This window comes from Penicillium cinerascens (assembly GCF_028974065.1).
Source record: "Penicillium cinerascens strain IBT 15544 chromosome Unknown contig_1_segment0_segment0, whole genome shotgun sequence".
In the NCBI taxonomy this organism is placed as follows: Eukaryota; Fungi; Ascomycota; class Eurotiomycetes; order Eurotiales; family Aspergillaceae; genus Penicillium; species Penicillium cinerascens.
Genome location: NW_026695287.1, coordinates 1,104,774 through 1,120,175, shown reverse-complemented (window position 1 = coordinate 1,120,175; position 15,402 = coordinate 1,104,774). Strand labels below are relative to the sequence as shown.

General features: G+C 51.2%; 7 protein-coding genes across 7 annotated transcripts; 3 read left to right on the top strand and 4 right to left on the bottom strand.

Annotated features, from left to right (window-relative positions):
• Positions 1-1,541: 1,541 nt before the first annotated feature.
• On the top strand, positions 1,542-1,946 carry N7498_001973 (uncharacterized protein; the record flags this gene model as incomplete). Its single annotated transcript, XM_058449035.1, has 1 exon — positions 1,542-1,946. The coding sequence occupies one exon, from the start codon at positions 1,542-1,544 to the stop codon at positions 1,944-1,946; it is 405 nt and encodes a 134-aa protein (XP_058311379.1).
• Positions 1,947-3,707: 1,761 nt separating this feature from the next.
• On the top strand, positions 3,708-4,727 carry N7498_001972 (uncharacterized protein; the record flags this gene model as incomplete). The annotated part of the gene is made up of 1 exon (XM_058449034.1): positions 3,708-4,727. The coding sequence occupies one exon, from the start codon at positions 3,708-3,710 to the stop codon at positions 4,725-4,727; it is 1,020 nt and encodes a 339-aa protein (XP_058311378.1).
• Positions 4,728-5,660: 933 nt separating this feature from the next.
• On the top strand, positions 5,661-6,302 carry N7498_001971 (uncharacterized protein; the record flags this gene model as incomplete). The annotated part of the gene is made up of 1 exon (XM_058449033.1): positions 5,661-6,302. One exon carries the CDS (start codon positions 5,661-5,663, stop codon positions 6,300-6,302), a length of 642 nt encoding a protein of 213 aa, XP_058311377.1.
• A 269-nt stretch (positions 6,303-6,571) lies between these two features.
• N7498_001970 (uncharacterized protein) lies at positions 6,572-7,708 on the bottom strand (the record flags this gene model as incomplete). Its single annotated transcript, XM_058449032.1, has 1 exon — positions 6,572-7,708. One exon carries the CDS (start codon positions 7,706-7,708, stop codon positions 6,572-6,574), a length of 1,137 nt encoding a protein of 378 aa, XP_058311376.1.
• A 27-nt stretch (positions 7,709-7,735) lies between these two features.
• On the bottom strand, positions 7,736-10,640 carry N7498_001969 (uncharacterized protein; the record flags this gene model as incomplete). Its single annotated transcript, XM_058449031.1, is given in 3 exon segments — positions 7,736-9,524; positions 9,537-10,403; positions 10,456-10,640. The coding sequence occupies 3 exon segments, from the start codon at positions 10,638-10,640 to the stop codon at positions 7,736-7,738; spliced, it is 2,841 nt and encodes a 946-aa protein (XP_058311375.1).
• Positions 10,641-10,646: 6 nt separating this feature from the next.
• On the bottom strand, positions 10,647-11,678 carry N7498_001968 (uncharacterized protein; the record flags this gene model as incomplete). Its single annotated transcript, XM_058449030.1, has 1 exon — positions 10,647-11,678. One exon carries the CDS (start codon positions 11,676-11,678, stop codon positions 10,647-10,649), a length of 1,032 nt encoding a protein of 343 aa, XP_058311374.1.
• Positions 11,679-13,389: 1,711 nt separating this feature from the next.
• N7498_001967 (FAD-dependent oxidoreductase) lies at positions 13,390-15,373 on the bottom strand (the record flags this gene model as incomplete). Its single annotated transcript, XM_058449029.1, has 3 exons — positions 13,390-13,494; positions 14,004-14,806; positions 14,878-15,373. 3 exons carry the CDS (start codon positions 15,371-15,373, stop codon positions 13,390-13,392), a joined length of 1,404 nt encoding a protein of 467 aa, XP_058311373.1.
• Between the last annotated feature and the right edge of the window lie 29 nt (positions 15,374-15,402).

The following is a 15,402-nucleotide window of genomic DNA, read 5'->3' as shown; positions in this document are numbered from 1 at the left end:
CTGCACGCAGAGGTGCGAGTGCGCCCGATACTCTTCATCTACTCGGTATTGAACCGTACAAGAGACCACCCCGGCACGAGGCGATGCACCCTAAGCCGTGCTTCGAAAAAGCTGCTGAGCTTCAAAGGCTTCCAAGGAAGCCCCCACGCGGGCAAACACGGACTACTCTTCAAGTAAGGCGCACATATACTGGGCCGGAGACTCGCCATGCAACCACCCAAAAACTTGATGAGAGATATCAGAGCTCGCAGCAAAGTGCGAACGAAGCTCGGTCCGTCGAGTGCTGGACCAGTCGACAGGGTTGGATGCAGCGACTACGGCGCAAGCCTCACCGTCGATGTATCTCAGCATAACAGAACTTTTCAAAAGGCTGACGTGCCGAGAGATGAAGATATCATTGGGGGCTTATCGGGTACGAGAGCCTTATCAGGAGCGAACGTAGTGACTCGCGCCCCGCTGCGCTGATCTCATCAGAGCCGCTGGTGGAAATCCTCGTAGGAGATCATCGATCAACTGACTGCACCTAGCTGCCCCGTATCGAGAGCTTCTAGGATCCGCAAAGGTTCTTCGTTTCGACGGCCGAGATGCTTGAGTTCCTCGCCAACAATCGAGTCGCCCCTTGACTGCGGAGGACGACGCACTTATAGATGTGGACATTGGACCAAATGCTCTATGCAGGTACTGTAGTGGACAGATAGAAAATACAGAAGAACAAACTTAAATTTCGTGTACGTTTACCAATCAGGCGGAGGCACAAGGGCGGTAGTGTGGATCGCGACGTGGCTAGAGCCATAGCTTTGATGAGCGTCCCTAATATGGCAGGTGGGCTTCCCAGGAGCTCCCAGAAACAGTAAGAAAGGCCTGGCAACTGTGGGGTTGTCTCTAGTATAAGCGGTGTGGCTATGATTGCTAGCCTTTGGTTTCAAACAAGGTCAGCCGATCTAGATTGGCGGCAACGAACCCGATTTCCAGTCACAAATCACCTCGGGACAGGATGATTGACCATGACGCAAGCAGATACCAGCCTGGAGCGACCAGGGCGAGAATAGCACTATAAATACAGGCATAAAAAGCTCCCAAAGAAGAAGAGTCATCTCACTCATTTAATTCTCTACGTTTCTTTCTTCAGTCTCCTAGAGAGCGGCAGCAAAAATGAGTACAAGCGATTGCTCGCCAGCTCCTTCAGTATGTGATCTCATCCGTCATGAACTGGCTGCGCTCTTTGATCATTGGGATCACTGCCGAAGACCGGATTGTGGGCGCGTTCAAGCTTTCTATGATGAGATATTCCCTCCTTGTGAGTGAAATACGCTGGTATAGAAGCTTATTCCGGCTGCTGATAACCTGTTGCAGCCCCTTCCCAGCGAAAATGGAATTGCCAGTCGATAGAACGCCCCGAGGATAAGTCCAACTTAGCATCTCCGCCAGTCGAGGAAATCGGGCCAGCCAATTTCTCCGGGCTCTATCAGCAAAACGTAGATGCCCCTTTGGTCCTTGATACTCTTGAAGATACCCGACCATTTCTCTCACCATCTCATCTAATGCTCTCCACGAAGAATGACGTTGGCAACCTATTGATCTCGACAAATTCTGGAACAAACGACCCCTACGTTACCCGCGGGATTTCTGCCTTCGACGTCGGCAGCATCCAGAGCAAAGCTCTTCCTCACGAGAGAGGTCTGCCGCAAACTGAAGGAGATAAACAATGTGCATTGAAAGCCCGGACTACAGCGGAGCCCATCGGCAAAGGCGGCGTGACCATCCAATTGTCTGCTCCGGAGCTGCCAAGAGGAACCATGTGGCGACATGAATTTATCATCAGACGAGTGTTGATTCAATCATATGAACCACGGCCAATCTCCGACCTGATGGGTTACAAGCAGCAAGAAGAGCTCTCCGGACAAGGGGTCGTGATCATCTGCTCCGATGGACCAAGGTCCAAATGATTCTTCACATTTTCCTGTTAGCAGCCGCCAGGCGATTGCCTTCTTCCTTTGCCTACTTTTGGCTGTAATGGGCCCAAGCAGACACACGACGGCGCTCTGACTATCCGACTAGCTATCCCAGAGCTTCAATCGAAGCCAAGGGGGAATTATCAGCGACACGAATTCCTCGGTGTCTGTTCAATTGCATGGATCAGGGCCAAATCTCAGGTCAAAGGGCTGTGAGAAACGAGATGAATTATCGGACGAGGTGTGGTGATCATCCACTCAGATGGTCCAGACCCAAGATGTTTCCTTACGTTCTCTGCAAAGCAGTATTAGGCCGTTGGAATCTTCACGTACTAAATCTTCATATGAAAGGTCATATCTACTACTGCAATTGACGTCTCCAAGTCCATCCCTCCCGGGCCCCCGGGCGTCACTGTCAACTGAGCAGTGTCTCTTTGTCAAAATCAACAAGCACCCGTGGCCGACCGACCACCCGGTCAGCCCATCGACCGCATCCTCCCTTCTAAATTCTTCGTGGAAGCTAAAGACTAGTACTATTGACAGGAGAGGATCGATCAAGTATATCAAATTGTTGCCCCTCCTCCATAGACACATAGAGACATTGGAAGTAAGTCAGTGTCTGGAAATCTTCATCATAGGTTAAGAAGGGAATGAGAAATGTATCTGATCGAGTGTTGAGTCTCCATGCTCGTTTCGTGATTATCGTGGTTTTGCTTTACCTTAATGCCACCTCCAGAATTTGCTCGATGGAGAAAGTGGTGCGAGTATTAGTATTGGCTTTTTCAAGGGGCAATTTCAACGGGCTGCTTCAACGGTGTTTGACTTGTTGATGACGTGGGTGGCAGCAAGACCGCAGCACTCACGCATACTTACCACATCCACGGTTGCTCAAAGGGAGGTTTGAAACGGTAAAAGAGTACTCTTTTTCAATAGGAGCTTGGGGTACGCATTATTATTGCACGGGCACCATCTAGGATAGTCACCCAAAGTCATTAGCAACAAGTCACAAGAGTCTCCTTGTATACCACATCAATAAGATTGGGTGCAACTTTATGAACCAAAATATACAACGCAGTGTAAGAAATTCAATAAGTTGACCGTTCGAGTTTCTTGAACGTTGATTTAACGCCATCTTTCGAAGGGGCGAAGAATACTTATATTTGAAGATAGCAACAATCAATGAGGCAGGCGGCCTTCGGTTCATGAGGAACGGCATGGATCTCCTGGAGAATCAAAGACAAGACCACTTTGTGCTTAGAGGTATAAATAGAAGCTTAGCGCTCGGTCTTTTGGTGCCGTACTGTTCATCGTCAGAGAGCATCAAAGTCTTTGTGCATCATGGCCGGACAAGGAACAACTTCTAAAAGCAATGGGATTCCTCCCAGGACCCACGACACCAGGTCAAAGAAGCCTGAGCTTGCGGACAAGCTACAAAAAATTGACCAAGCTGCCAGCAGTGGAAACATATCTGATGCAAAAGTTGAGAGCGTCAACGCTCAAGCACAAATCAGAAAACCGGATCCTGCCAATGGCAAAGAAGCGGTAGATCCACATTCGAAACCCCCATTTGACTCATAGGAAGACCAGCGCGTACCCAACCAGCCCATTGAGAATAATGCTGTCGAGCCTAATGACACGCCTATGGCAGAGGTTACTGATGAGTTTGGATCGGAATCATCCGCGAACAGCGCGGGGCCGAGAGCGATAGATGAAACTGCGAGAGAAGACGACGGCATCCTCGTCAGCTTTCGGAAAATGTCCCTTGGAAACAGCCTCTACGGCGGTGTACCAGAAGCCTGGTGCTCGTCTGGCTTCTCAAGAAAAGCGATCGTCCGACACGGTCCTCTGAAAGCGGCCAAGTACATGCTCCGATCCGCAAAGGGGTATAACCTGAAAAAGCTCCCTGAGGTCTCGGATAAAAATTCTCGAATCACGCAAATTTGGGACAGAGACGACAATGGAAAAAGACATCGTCGCTATACAGTAGAAAATATCGAGGGTATTGTGGGCGTTGTGGTCCAGGAGGGGCGGGATCCAGATCGCGTGTACAAAACAGCACCTCGGACATACCTCAAAGTCAAGTTTATTGATATCGCCAAAGACGATGAAAAGAATTACCTCTCAGACGGCTGCGCCTGGGTTCCCAAATCCGACCTTGACGGCTTATTTGAGGCCGAGATGATCTTGGACGCGATAAGCGAAGCTTGGGATAAACAAGAAGAGCGGTATCACTTGTACGAAAACGGTGCTGGACGTGGCAGTCCCGATCGCCTCCCTTCTGTTTGTCCGCTGAACGTTTTTGTTCGCGAGAAAAGATCTCGTACACACTCGACCACTCCCAAGTCATCCATCGAAGCCGTGCACCCCCAATCGAAGCTTAAAAGGAGTCCAAGAACCTCTACGATCATCGACTTCTCAGAACCAGCCGTCCAGGCACACCCTCCATACGATGGTGCGGTAGAAGTCAAGGAAGAGGATATTGATTACCCGAGTCTCTCCGTCGTGCCTGAGCAGCGTCCAGAAGTCCTTTCAAATCCGCCTGCCGAGAAACCGGTGAGTACAAAGACCCCGCAACTGGGCAGTGATCCCATCACATTCAGCAAAACAGAATTTTTTTCTCGAAAGGCCGAAGAAGAGGACTGGAATAATTTGAGTAGGGATCAACTGGCCGTCCAAAAAACTATCGCTGACGCCCTCTGGTTGGTCCACCGGAAGGTAATGCTTGCGAACAACGCAGTAGAAGTTGGAAACAGCCAAGGGATCCCTGTCTTTTAAGAGACTCCAAGCCTTACACACTACCGCCAAACCATGGAGGCTCTTCATTGCAGATTGACCCAAGGTCGCTGAGTTCACATCACCATTGTCTCCCCAATAGCTCAAGACTGGATAGAGATGAGAGGTCTATGACAGTCAGTCTGACGGGTGCCATTGATGAATATATTTGTGCTGCAGACGATTCTTGAAGATAAGGGCATGTTGGGCTGTCGGCGCTTGCCATCTACAGAGGCTTTTGATATCAGCTTCAGTGATGTACATGGATGTCACAGGTCTATGTTGCTGGCGACATCGGCTTACTAGAAACTATTTTATACTGACTTGCTGGATTTCTTTTTTTTTAGTTTAAATTCAATTGTGCCAGAGAAAGAAAAACTTATCCATAGTCTCATTCCTCGGGTCAGAGGAGCGATCAATACATGTAGAGAGCATTTCAACTGATATGGCGTCAATCTAGAGAAAGCTGTTCCAGAGGTTGTGACAAAGGAAACCGTGATGGAAAAACTTACAGTTCGTTTTTTTTTGTTAGGGCCATACAAGGTGAAAAGAAGCTGCCAACTAACATTCAACCTACCGTCCCAGCTATCACTCCGTCATAAGTATGGGGGAACTTGAACCCGGTCACGAAATTGAGAAATTCCAGGGCGTCAGCCTGGGACTTCTTCAAACCATCAAACCTTGCCCTAACTCCTCCTTTACTATCCCACAGTCTGAGGATGCTGACATGGTCTGCATGGTAGAGTCTCACATCAAAAGAAGACTTGTAATGATCGGTCGTAGAATTCTCAATTTCTCCCATGAAAATGGCGAGGCGATACCACAGGAGTGAGAAAGATATGTGATGGAGGAAGCCATACACATACACACACACACACACACACACACAATTCATTAACGCCCGGCGACTGAGCATCTAAGGGCCTGGAGGCCGCGATGGAGCTACGACGGCTCCGAGGCCTCTCCCCAGCGACCGCACGACAGCTCTTCACAGCGACCGTGGCTCTGGTGGTCGACTATGCCTCTAATGTTTGGATGCACGCATTCAAGAATAAGAACATCGGACCGATCAACCGAGTGCAAAGGGTAGGAGCACAAGCAATTGTGGGGACATTCCTCACAGTTGCGACCAGCGTAGCGGAGGCCGAGGCCCACATTGCTACGGCACAACACCGATTCTGGAGACGAGCCGTGAAGACGTGGGCAGACCTCCACACACTACCAGAAACCAACCCTCTTCGCAGAAACACAGATCAAATCCGGAAGTTCAGGAGATACCACCGCTCGCCACTATATCAAGTAGCGGACGCGCTTAAGAATATCGACATGGAATCACTGGAAACCATCAACCCGTTTACACTGGCACCATGGGAAGCACGCATGCAGATTGATGAGCCCATTACCGAGGGATCAACTGTACCAGGCGGATCAATGCAAATCGCGGTCAGGAGCTCGGTGCGGAATGAGCTGGTCGGGTTTGGAGTGGCGGTCGAGAAACAACCAAGGAAGCCATACACACACACACACACTCACTTCATTAACGCCCGGCGGCTGAACCGAAAGGGCAACTATCACTGATCTAAATATACATGCTCTAGCTAATGCGGTGCCTCATTGGAGCCCATACAAGATTCCTTTCAGTATATGTCATCTCAGATGTCAATATTTTAGCGGGACCTTGTGGATTAGTGTTTGGTTAGTAGACTTGCTTGAAGGCGCTTCTCCAAGTGTTCAACATCCTATCCTCGGCAATTGAAGCGCGTCTACCGTCTCTGGCACAAGGTAGCTGGTGGGGGGCTAGATTGGGGTTGGGGCGAGGTAGGGTTAATTTGTGTCGGTCGACACGGTTAAGTGGCGTCGAGTCGGCCCGTGGCGATTGCAAACCGTATAGTGGCTCGCACTGCTTCCAAATTTGGCTTCCAGTTCTGGCCATCCAAAGGCGATTTTCCGCCCAGGAAAAAAAAAATGTTGCCTCGGTGAGTATGGGTACATTGCAGCATTTCCGTCCGGTGCGTGGTCCACTTCTGGCATCGAAAGAGGAAGTGCTCCACGGTCTCTCTTGCTTGTCCACAGGCGCATTGTTCCGTCTCTGCGACATTGATCCGATAGAGATATCCGTTTAATCTAGCCATGCCAGTCCGGAGTTGAGCCAGCACGCTCGCTTCTTTCCACGATAATCGATCGTACAGCTTCCGGGTGTGTTTCCCTGGGAGCGCTGCATCCACTCGTTTGGAATATCTGCCAACGTTCTCCGGCAAGCACTGACCGGCTGCGACTTGGGATCGTGCAATGTTCAGGGTGGTCGACTTCATTCGGGGGGCCTGTGCTTGTGGGATAGTGTCCTCTTGCGTTGCGTCCCTGGCCTGTTCTTTCGCCAGGCCCAACAATTGATTCTTCTCGCTAGTTGGAATCCAGCGGATGTCCATCCGGTTTTCGTGTCTCCGTAGTCTTTGCATCAACTTGTATATCTGGCAGATGTGTTCCTGGCCCGACTGCTGACGGGGGTTCTTCAGCGTAAGTGTCGCCGCTTTATTGCTCGTGAGCAGCATGACTCTGCACCGTTTCAGTCCGCGTAGCGTGTTCAGTGAGTGTGCCATTGCTGCCAGCTCCCCAGAGTATGGGTTCTGCTCAGTTCTTGCACCCAGTGGGACGGAGAAGGTCTTCAGCCTCGGTTTTCGGTACCGAGGGGGCTGCTTCTCAATCGCCACGCCGAATCCTACCATCTCATTCCGCGCCGAACTGCTGACCGCGATCCGCATGACTCCGCCCGTTTCGGTCTGTGTCTCTGGTAAATCCTGACCATCGCCCTGTACACGTTCCTCCCATGGTGCCAATGTGAATGGATTGATGGTTTCCAGTGTTTCCATCTCAATGCTTTTCAGCGCATCTGCGACCTGATACAACGGCGAGCGGTGGTATCTTCTGAATTTCTTGATCTGAGCTGTGCTCCTACGGAGGGGATTGGTCACTGGTAGGGTGTGCATGTCTGTCCATATCTTCGCAGCTCGTCGCTAGAGCCGGTGTTGCGCCGTGGCGATGTGAGCCTCCGCTTCCGCTACGCTGGTTGCAACTGTGAGGAATGTCCCGACAATCGCCTGCGCTCCTACCCTTTGTACTCGGTTGATCGGCCCGACGCTCTGATTCTTGAAAGCGTGCATCCAGACATTGGAGGCATAGTCCACTACTGAGGCCACCGTCGAGGTGAATAACTGTCGTGCTGTTGCTGGGGATAGACCCTGAAGCCGTCGCAGCTCCATCGCTGCTTCCAGGCCTTTGGACGCCGCTCTCGCAATGTGTTCCTTGTATTTGAGTCTTGTGTCCATGATGACGCCAAGAATCTTGACATGGTCTCTGGGTTCAACGGTCTCTCCCTTAATGGTAAATGGCTCCGAGTCCGATTTGTGGGCCTTGGGGGCGAAGTGTATAATGGCGGTTTTCTCTGCTTCAAAGGTCGCTCCACTTCTCCTTTCCCAGTCGAGTGCTTCATTGACGATTGTTTCAATACCCTGCCGGTTGCTCTGTGCGATCGGTCCGGTCACCCACGCGGTGAAGTCATCCACGAAGGCAATCGCTCCTCCCTGGCCGTTGATCTGTCGCTGTACGAGATCTGCGTTGAAGAGGAATAGGATTGGGGACAGGGGTGAGCCCTGAGGCAGCCCGGCCTGTGGGAGGCTTTGGGCCTCTGATGCTTGCCCATTGATTTGGATGGTCGCCGTTCGCTCCGAGCAGAACGCTTCGACCCACCGAAGCAGGGCCTCCGGGATCCCTCGCGCTTTCATCCTCTGGAGTAATCGTTCCTTACAGACCCCATTGTAAGCTCCTTTGACATCGAAGCTGATCAAGCTCAAGACCCGTCGGCCACGCCACGCCGCATAGATTTGCTCTTGTAAAAGTAAGAGTGCTTGCTCCGCTGACCGTTGCTTACGGGCCCCGAAATGGCTGGTCGGAAGCAGGCCGTAAGTTTCCACCGCGTGTGAGATTCTTTCTGCGATGACTGATTCCAGTACCTTGCCCAGTGTCGCGAGGAGTGAAATCGGCCTCCAGGCCTTCGCGATGGTGTAGTTCTCTTTGTTCGGTTTTTTGAGTGGTATAATCTTTGCATGTCTCCACTGCCTAGGCACCGCGCCTTCTTCCAGCGACGTCCGGAATAGTTCAAGAACACTGTGCTTGACCACGGGCCACGTCATCTTCCACACTATCGCTGGTAGGCCATCTTCACCAGGTGCTTTCCAAGACTTTGCCGCCAACAGCTGTCGTTCGACCTCTTCCATAGTGATGGCGGACATCTCCAAGGGCGCTCTCTGCGGCCTGATCCCTTCATCGTCAATTCTGTCCGGCAGTGGCGGGAAGAATTTGGTCAGTAGTTCCTCCGCTTGCTCTTTATGATCGGCGGTCATAGTTCCATCCGCCCGGAGGAGCTGTGGGACCTTGCCGAATGCTGCATCATCTCCTGACTTCAGGTATTTCGCGGCTTTCCATATATTATCGTTGTCCGCAAGAAACTCATTCCAGTGTTTCTTCTTTTGTTTGCGAATAGCATCGTGGTATTGTTTCGCCGCACTTGCGGCCATATTTTCCAGGTGTGGTACCTTTCGCCCTGCGCGTCGCTCCGAGCGGGCGTGGTTTCTCCAATACGTGTATATCTGACGGAGTTGTGTTAGGTCCACCGTCCACCATCGCTTTGCGTGTGGCGACGGTTTGGCCCTCGGCGTCAAAATATGCACCGCCTCCGACACCGCAGACATGAGCCGGTCGGTTTTCTGCTGCACCGTGCCTCCCGACGGAGTGGTGGCCAGGGCGCTCGCAATTCACGCGTTAATTTCCTTCCATGGCGCGTTTTTCAGCAAAAGTCGTTCCGGGTGCTGTGGAGCTGGCCATGGGGCATCGAAAATGGTCTCAATAGCGCGGTGGTCCGAGCCGTGCTCCGTCCCGTGTATTGCGCACTTGACCAACGAGTCTGTCAAGCTAGCTGAGGCCAGGACGAGGTCGATAGTAGACTCGCAGTCCCCATTCTGCCCTCCACCGTGCCATGTCTTCGTGCCTCGTTTGAGCAGGCTACAGAGAGCGAACTCACTCATGAGGTTGATGATTGGATCCGCTTCTCCTTGTCTTGTTAAAGATACGTCGTCTCCTCCCCAGAGCTGATCGTGGCGGTTAAAGTCCCCCACGATCATAATCTCCACCACTGTTCCCGCGTCTTGCCGTACCTTACTGATTGCTTTTCTGAGGCGATCACATGCGTCGTCCAACGCTGCGGCATCTCCTCCCTCTACGTAGACTGATGCCATAAATATCAGGCGCTCGGGGAGGCGGATAACCGCTGCGGTCAGGTCCGGCGACTCGATCGGCACTTGCTCCGCTTCTACATCCCTATTGATCCACAACATGCTACGGATTGCCCATCGGCCCTCCCTCCAAGTGGAGGGGACCATCTTAGTCCATTTGTGATGTCCCATCAGGGTTGTCAGGAGCCGCCCTTGGATTCTCCTCGCTTGGGGTTCCTGAATCGCTAGTGCGACTGCGTCCCGGGTCTCTTCATCGTTCATCAAACTGTCATGTACTGCTCCCTGTTTCCTCACATTCAGCTGAATGATTCGGACGCTTTTATTCATGTCGTGATGGGTAGAGTTTCTGACAATTTCTGCTGAACGATTCATGAGGGCCCCCGCATGGAACGCACTTCGGAACCGTTTGGTCGCAGCTGCTGTGGCGGTGGCCCTCCGCGGCGCACTTGGCGCATTTCTGGGTGTTCTTGCACTGGAATGCCTTGTGTCCAATTTCCTGGCAATTGTAACATTGCATCGGTCGAGGTCGATACTCGAAGGTACTGGTCACGCCAGATTCTCCTCCAGCGTGAAAGAACCCGTCAGCTAGGAGCCTCCGTGCGTCAGTGCCTTTAGTCAGGTAAACGACCATGGACCCTTATGCCTTCGCACTATCCTTTCTGCTAAGCCATGCGATCTTAGCCACGGTAACTTCATTCTCTTCGCTGAAGGCTGCCGCGGCTTCGGCTCGGATCTCATCTTTTTCATCTAGCACGGCGGCCTTATTGACGCTGTCAACTTTGATCGGGTAGAGCTCGTCACGGAGTACCCGGGCTCCCGCGCCGATCTTTGCTTCCGCCACTTTCTTGACCAGCTGGTGTTCATCTTCGTCGCGGCACGCTATTCTGATTCGGTTGATGTTCTTCGGGTCCACGGTGACAGCGCGACAGCGCCAGTGCGTGTGGCCTTCCATCGTCCGAATCTCTGTCTCAACCGCCGTCCGGATTGGGCCTGCGGAAATCCTCTCATTTTCATTTTCTGTCATCTTCGAGGTATCTATTGTGCAATACAACGTGTCGGTAAAAGTGGTCGGTGTTGTATTCGACGTCGAGAGCGTCCGTACGTTGCTCGGGTGACTGAGTGGAGGAGTGCGGGCGACATCTGCATAGGACGGGGAGCCAATGTCAACGGACGGGCTGATGGCATCGCGCAGGGATTGAATCTCGCGGAGGATCTCATCGTGGCTGTTCTGAGCGCATGCCTCGGCATGGGATTGCGGTGTCGAGGGTCTATCTGTCAGGGTCTGTAGCTCGTGTCGGACTTCGGCCAGGGCAACGCTAAATTCTTCTTTAACCTTCTGAAGCTCTTTCTTGTGCAATTCATCGCGTCGCCTGATCTCTCGCCTGAGTTTAATGAGCTCCTTCACGAGTGTGGCGGCGTTGAGGTCTTCGCTCTCCGTCGCGGAGTCGTCCGAAGTGACCGCTTCACGTTGGGTTACTGGCTTGTCTTGGGTTTTCTTTCTCAGTTGGGACCGTGTTGTTCTCTGCTGGTTGTCGATCTCTTGATCCCGAGCATGATTATTGGGTGGTCGGGTAGTGCGTCTCGGCCTCGGCAATCGTGGCGGTGAATCTTCGCGTTCGTCGTCACGGTCGGGCGGTTCAGGGGTTCGCATCGCGGTCCGTCCCGCCATTGTTCCGCAATGTTTTGTTGTATCGCTTGGAGTCAATGGATCCCTCTGAGATCTGATCGTTCGATTTTGGCTTCCTCATACAGTTACAAGGCAGTCGCAAAAGTCATACCACAATACATGTACAGGATAGGAAGCCATACAATAGTTTTCGAAATCAGTTATACCTCGACACTTCTTGCGACTTCATTCCCGGAAAATAAATCCGTCCTGTGTGAGCTCTGATTGGATAGAGTCTTCAAGGATCTCATTTCAGACCGCTTTCTATAAAAATCTGTGTATTTTACAATACAATCTTGGGACCACGAGGAATGTATTTTACACGAAACTGCTCACACACATGCTACCGTGGCCTTCTTCCCTTTCGTCACTCAACAACTGCGTGAAACATCGCAGTTACAAGTCTTCCCAGTTTGGCTCACTATCACTCCAAAGCGAAGCGACATGGCTCCAATACTCTCCCCTGCAAAGCTCGTTCTCATTCGTGATATGATAGAGAGCCAGTCCTTAACCACATCTAAAATGGCGGAACAGGCTGAATGTAACAAGCTGATCATCATCAACATCCGCAGTAACCTACGACAATTTGGAAGTATTCACGCCCCTCAAACCCGAATAGGTCGGAAACGAACTGTGACACCCCTGATGATCGAAGCCCTCTGTGATCATCTATGTGAGAAACCTGGCCTGTACCTCAATGAGATGGTTGTATTCCTCTGGGACGAGTTTCAGACCATGGTTACAACCTCCAGCATTAGGAGAGCCCTTGTTGCCAAGGCTTAGTCGAAAGAGACTGCATGCCAACGTGCTAGAGAGCAAGATGCTGATTTGCAAGATTATTAACTGCATAATCTGTCGGACTTCAAATCGCACCACCTCGTATATGTTGATGAATCTGGATGTGATAAACGCGTTGGGTTCAGAAGGACAGGTTGGGCACCACTTGGCAAGGCCCCCTTGCAAGTGACGCAATTCCATCATGACCAGAGATACCAGATATTGCCCGCTTATGCACAGGATGGGATTGTTCTCTCACACACGGTGTCTTCCGCGGTTCTACGGATGCCACCGTATTTGAAGACTTTATAGCCCAATTACTTCAGCATTGTGGACGATGGCCAGAACCTAAACTTGTCCTCGTTATGGACAACGCATCATTTCACCGGTCGGAGCGACTTGTAAAAATTTGTGAAGACGCAGGTGTGAAGCTAATCTATTTGCCACCTTACTCGCCGGACCTGAACCCAGTAGTAGAGTTTTTTTGCCGAATTCAAGGGATTCATTCGGCGTAATGGGATTACTACAAAAAAGACCGCGAGAGAGGATTTGATGTCTTCCTTGAATGGTGTATTAATGTGGTGGTGCAAAAGAAAAGAGCGCTAGAGGCATTTTCGGCATGCAGGGTTGAAGATCAAACATGTCTCTGGAAGTTGTTAGGCCCCAGCTGGGGACGAGAGTCTCACGAACACTCACAGCCTAGCCTACTCATTGAATCAAGGGTCATCCAGGATCTGTCTCGTTGATGCTCTTGCCAACAGTTCAAAACACAACAGCCTTCCAATGAGTTTTCCAAGCCTCATTATATCCTCTCTTGTGAGATCAGGGCTCTGGCGTCCGTCAAAATACACTTCTTCCAGCCATTCTTGCAAGTTGGGCCCGGGCTTTCCGCGGTCACATCGTCCCCTTTATCCATCGTATCCCATTCCTTTTGCCATCATTCAGGTAGATCGTCACTTGCCATCTCGTGCATTTGACCGATGAGAATTGCGGGTGTTATTAAGGTCTCAAAAGGTGGCTGGCCAGTGAAAAGTTCAAATAGCTGTCATGGTTATCAGCTTAGTCGTGTATATAGCGTTTAGACTTGTATCATTTCACGCACCATGCAGCCTATACTCCATAAGTCAACATGATGATCAATTTTATCCTGGAATGTAACTTCGGGTGCTCGAACAGACAAAGTGGTGTGCCGATAAAGGCTAGCGTTGGTCTACATAGTCTGGCCTGTATAATTTGTTTCACTATAGTTTACCGTTCGTCAATACTATTGTTCATATGATATTTATGAGTGAATTTATGAGAACACAACCCAGACCAATGGCCCCTTCGTTCGCTTCAGCGATGAATGATTTCATGTTTGGCTTCATCATACAAATCACCTCCATTGCGCTATGGAGTATGGCAAGTCTTTGTGAGGGAAGCGTTCTGTCCCAATAAAACCTTTTCCATCGCTCTTTCAGCCTGAATGAGAACATGATGTCGTTAGTGTGACGGCCAGGCAAGTGAATGGGAAATATCTGTTGACACAGATCACGATGGTCTGATACATACCTCTAGAACCACGTCATAATCCCTTGCCCATTTAAGAAATTGTGGCGACTTCCGACTAGCCGCCATGTCCATTTTCACGTGGTTGAGATCCGCTGGTGGAAGAGTCTCCGTCCGTCTTATCCTCTCATCCCTTGCCACCTGTTCCGGCCCATCCGGTAGGCTCCAAATTTTTGCGTTGCTTGTAGACTGTTTAACGAAAATGTTGGTGCGCGGTTTACGCAGGTTGACCCACGCCTTCGTGATAGCGGGAATACCAACACCTTTAGCGCTCGAATTCGACGCCCGACGCAGCATGCGAGCCAAACTTAAAGCATCTTCAATCCCCTGGCTAAGCCCTTGTGCGCCATGTGGTAACATGGCGTGGGCGGCATCCCCGAGCAGCACGATACGACCGCTGGCACTTCGCCACGTATCCAGTTCTGGCCCGGTAGCCATCTGCCATTTCTCGGCGTGCTGAATATGTTCCAAGAATGCCCTCGTTATCATGTTAAAGTCAGAAAATCGTGTGCGAAGTAAACCAATATCGGCTGGCGTATTCCAATTGCCATTCACCGGGCCCGGATCCGCATGGTCGACGTCAATAAATTGCACTCCGAGGAGACCACCGTGCGTGTGCCGACTCAAAACAAACCGATCGGGCCCTAATATGCCATGTTTGGTTCCCGGTTCGAGCCATGGCGCTACTCGAGCGTCCCGAGCAAGCTGAGAAACAGGTGCGCTTGTGAGGAAGATAGATTCTCTCAATGGGATTGGATCGACATCCTGTGCGGGGAAAAGAATTTTGCGGGTGGTAGATTTGATACCTATATCAATGTAGCTTGGTCAATTATGAGTACACTCAACCCAGCTTCCCTGAGGCCATGAAAGAACATACCATCTGCCGCTATAATCAAATCCGCGGTAAAGTTTTCACCATGGGTTGTCCAAAGCCTTGGCTTCACCTTGAGATCTTCAACCGCTTGCACAACTCTCCCGAAAAGAAAATCGACGCCGTTGGCAACCGCAAGCTCATGTAGTACTTTTTGTACTGAGGGCCGATCAGTTTGAAACCTTCGTTCCGCACACGACAAGGCTTCTGCCGCCGTGGGTGTCGCAAAGGGCTTGGTACCCTTATACGACCACCAGCGGAGCGCCCCTGCATCTACACTGACCCTGCTGAAAGCCCTGTCCGCCCCTTTGAGGTACTGAAGGGCCCTGACCGCCGCGGGCTGGATTACTACCGCGTGCCCAAGGGGCTGTGTATCTCGTCGTCGCTCGAGAACGGTGACACTATGGCCATCTTGGCTCAAGGCCGCAGCTGTGCAGAGACCAGAAGGACCGGCCCCTATAATAATTACCTTGAGACGTAAATTTGCTGCAGATACAGCCATGATAGCGCTTAGGGGTTTGCAGGAAATTC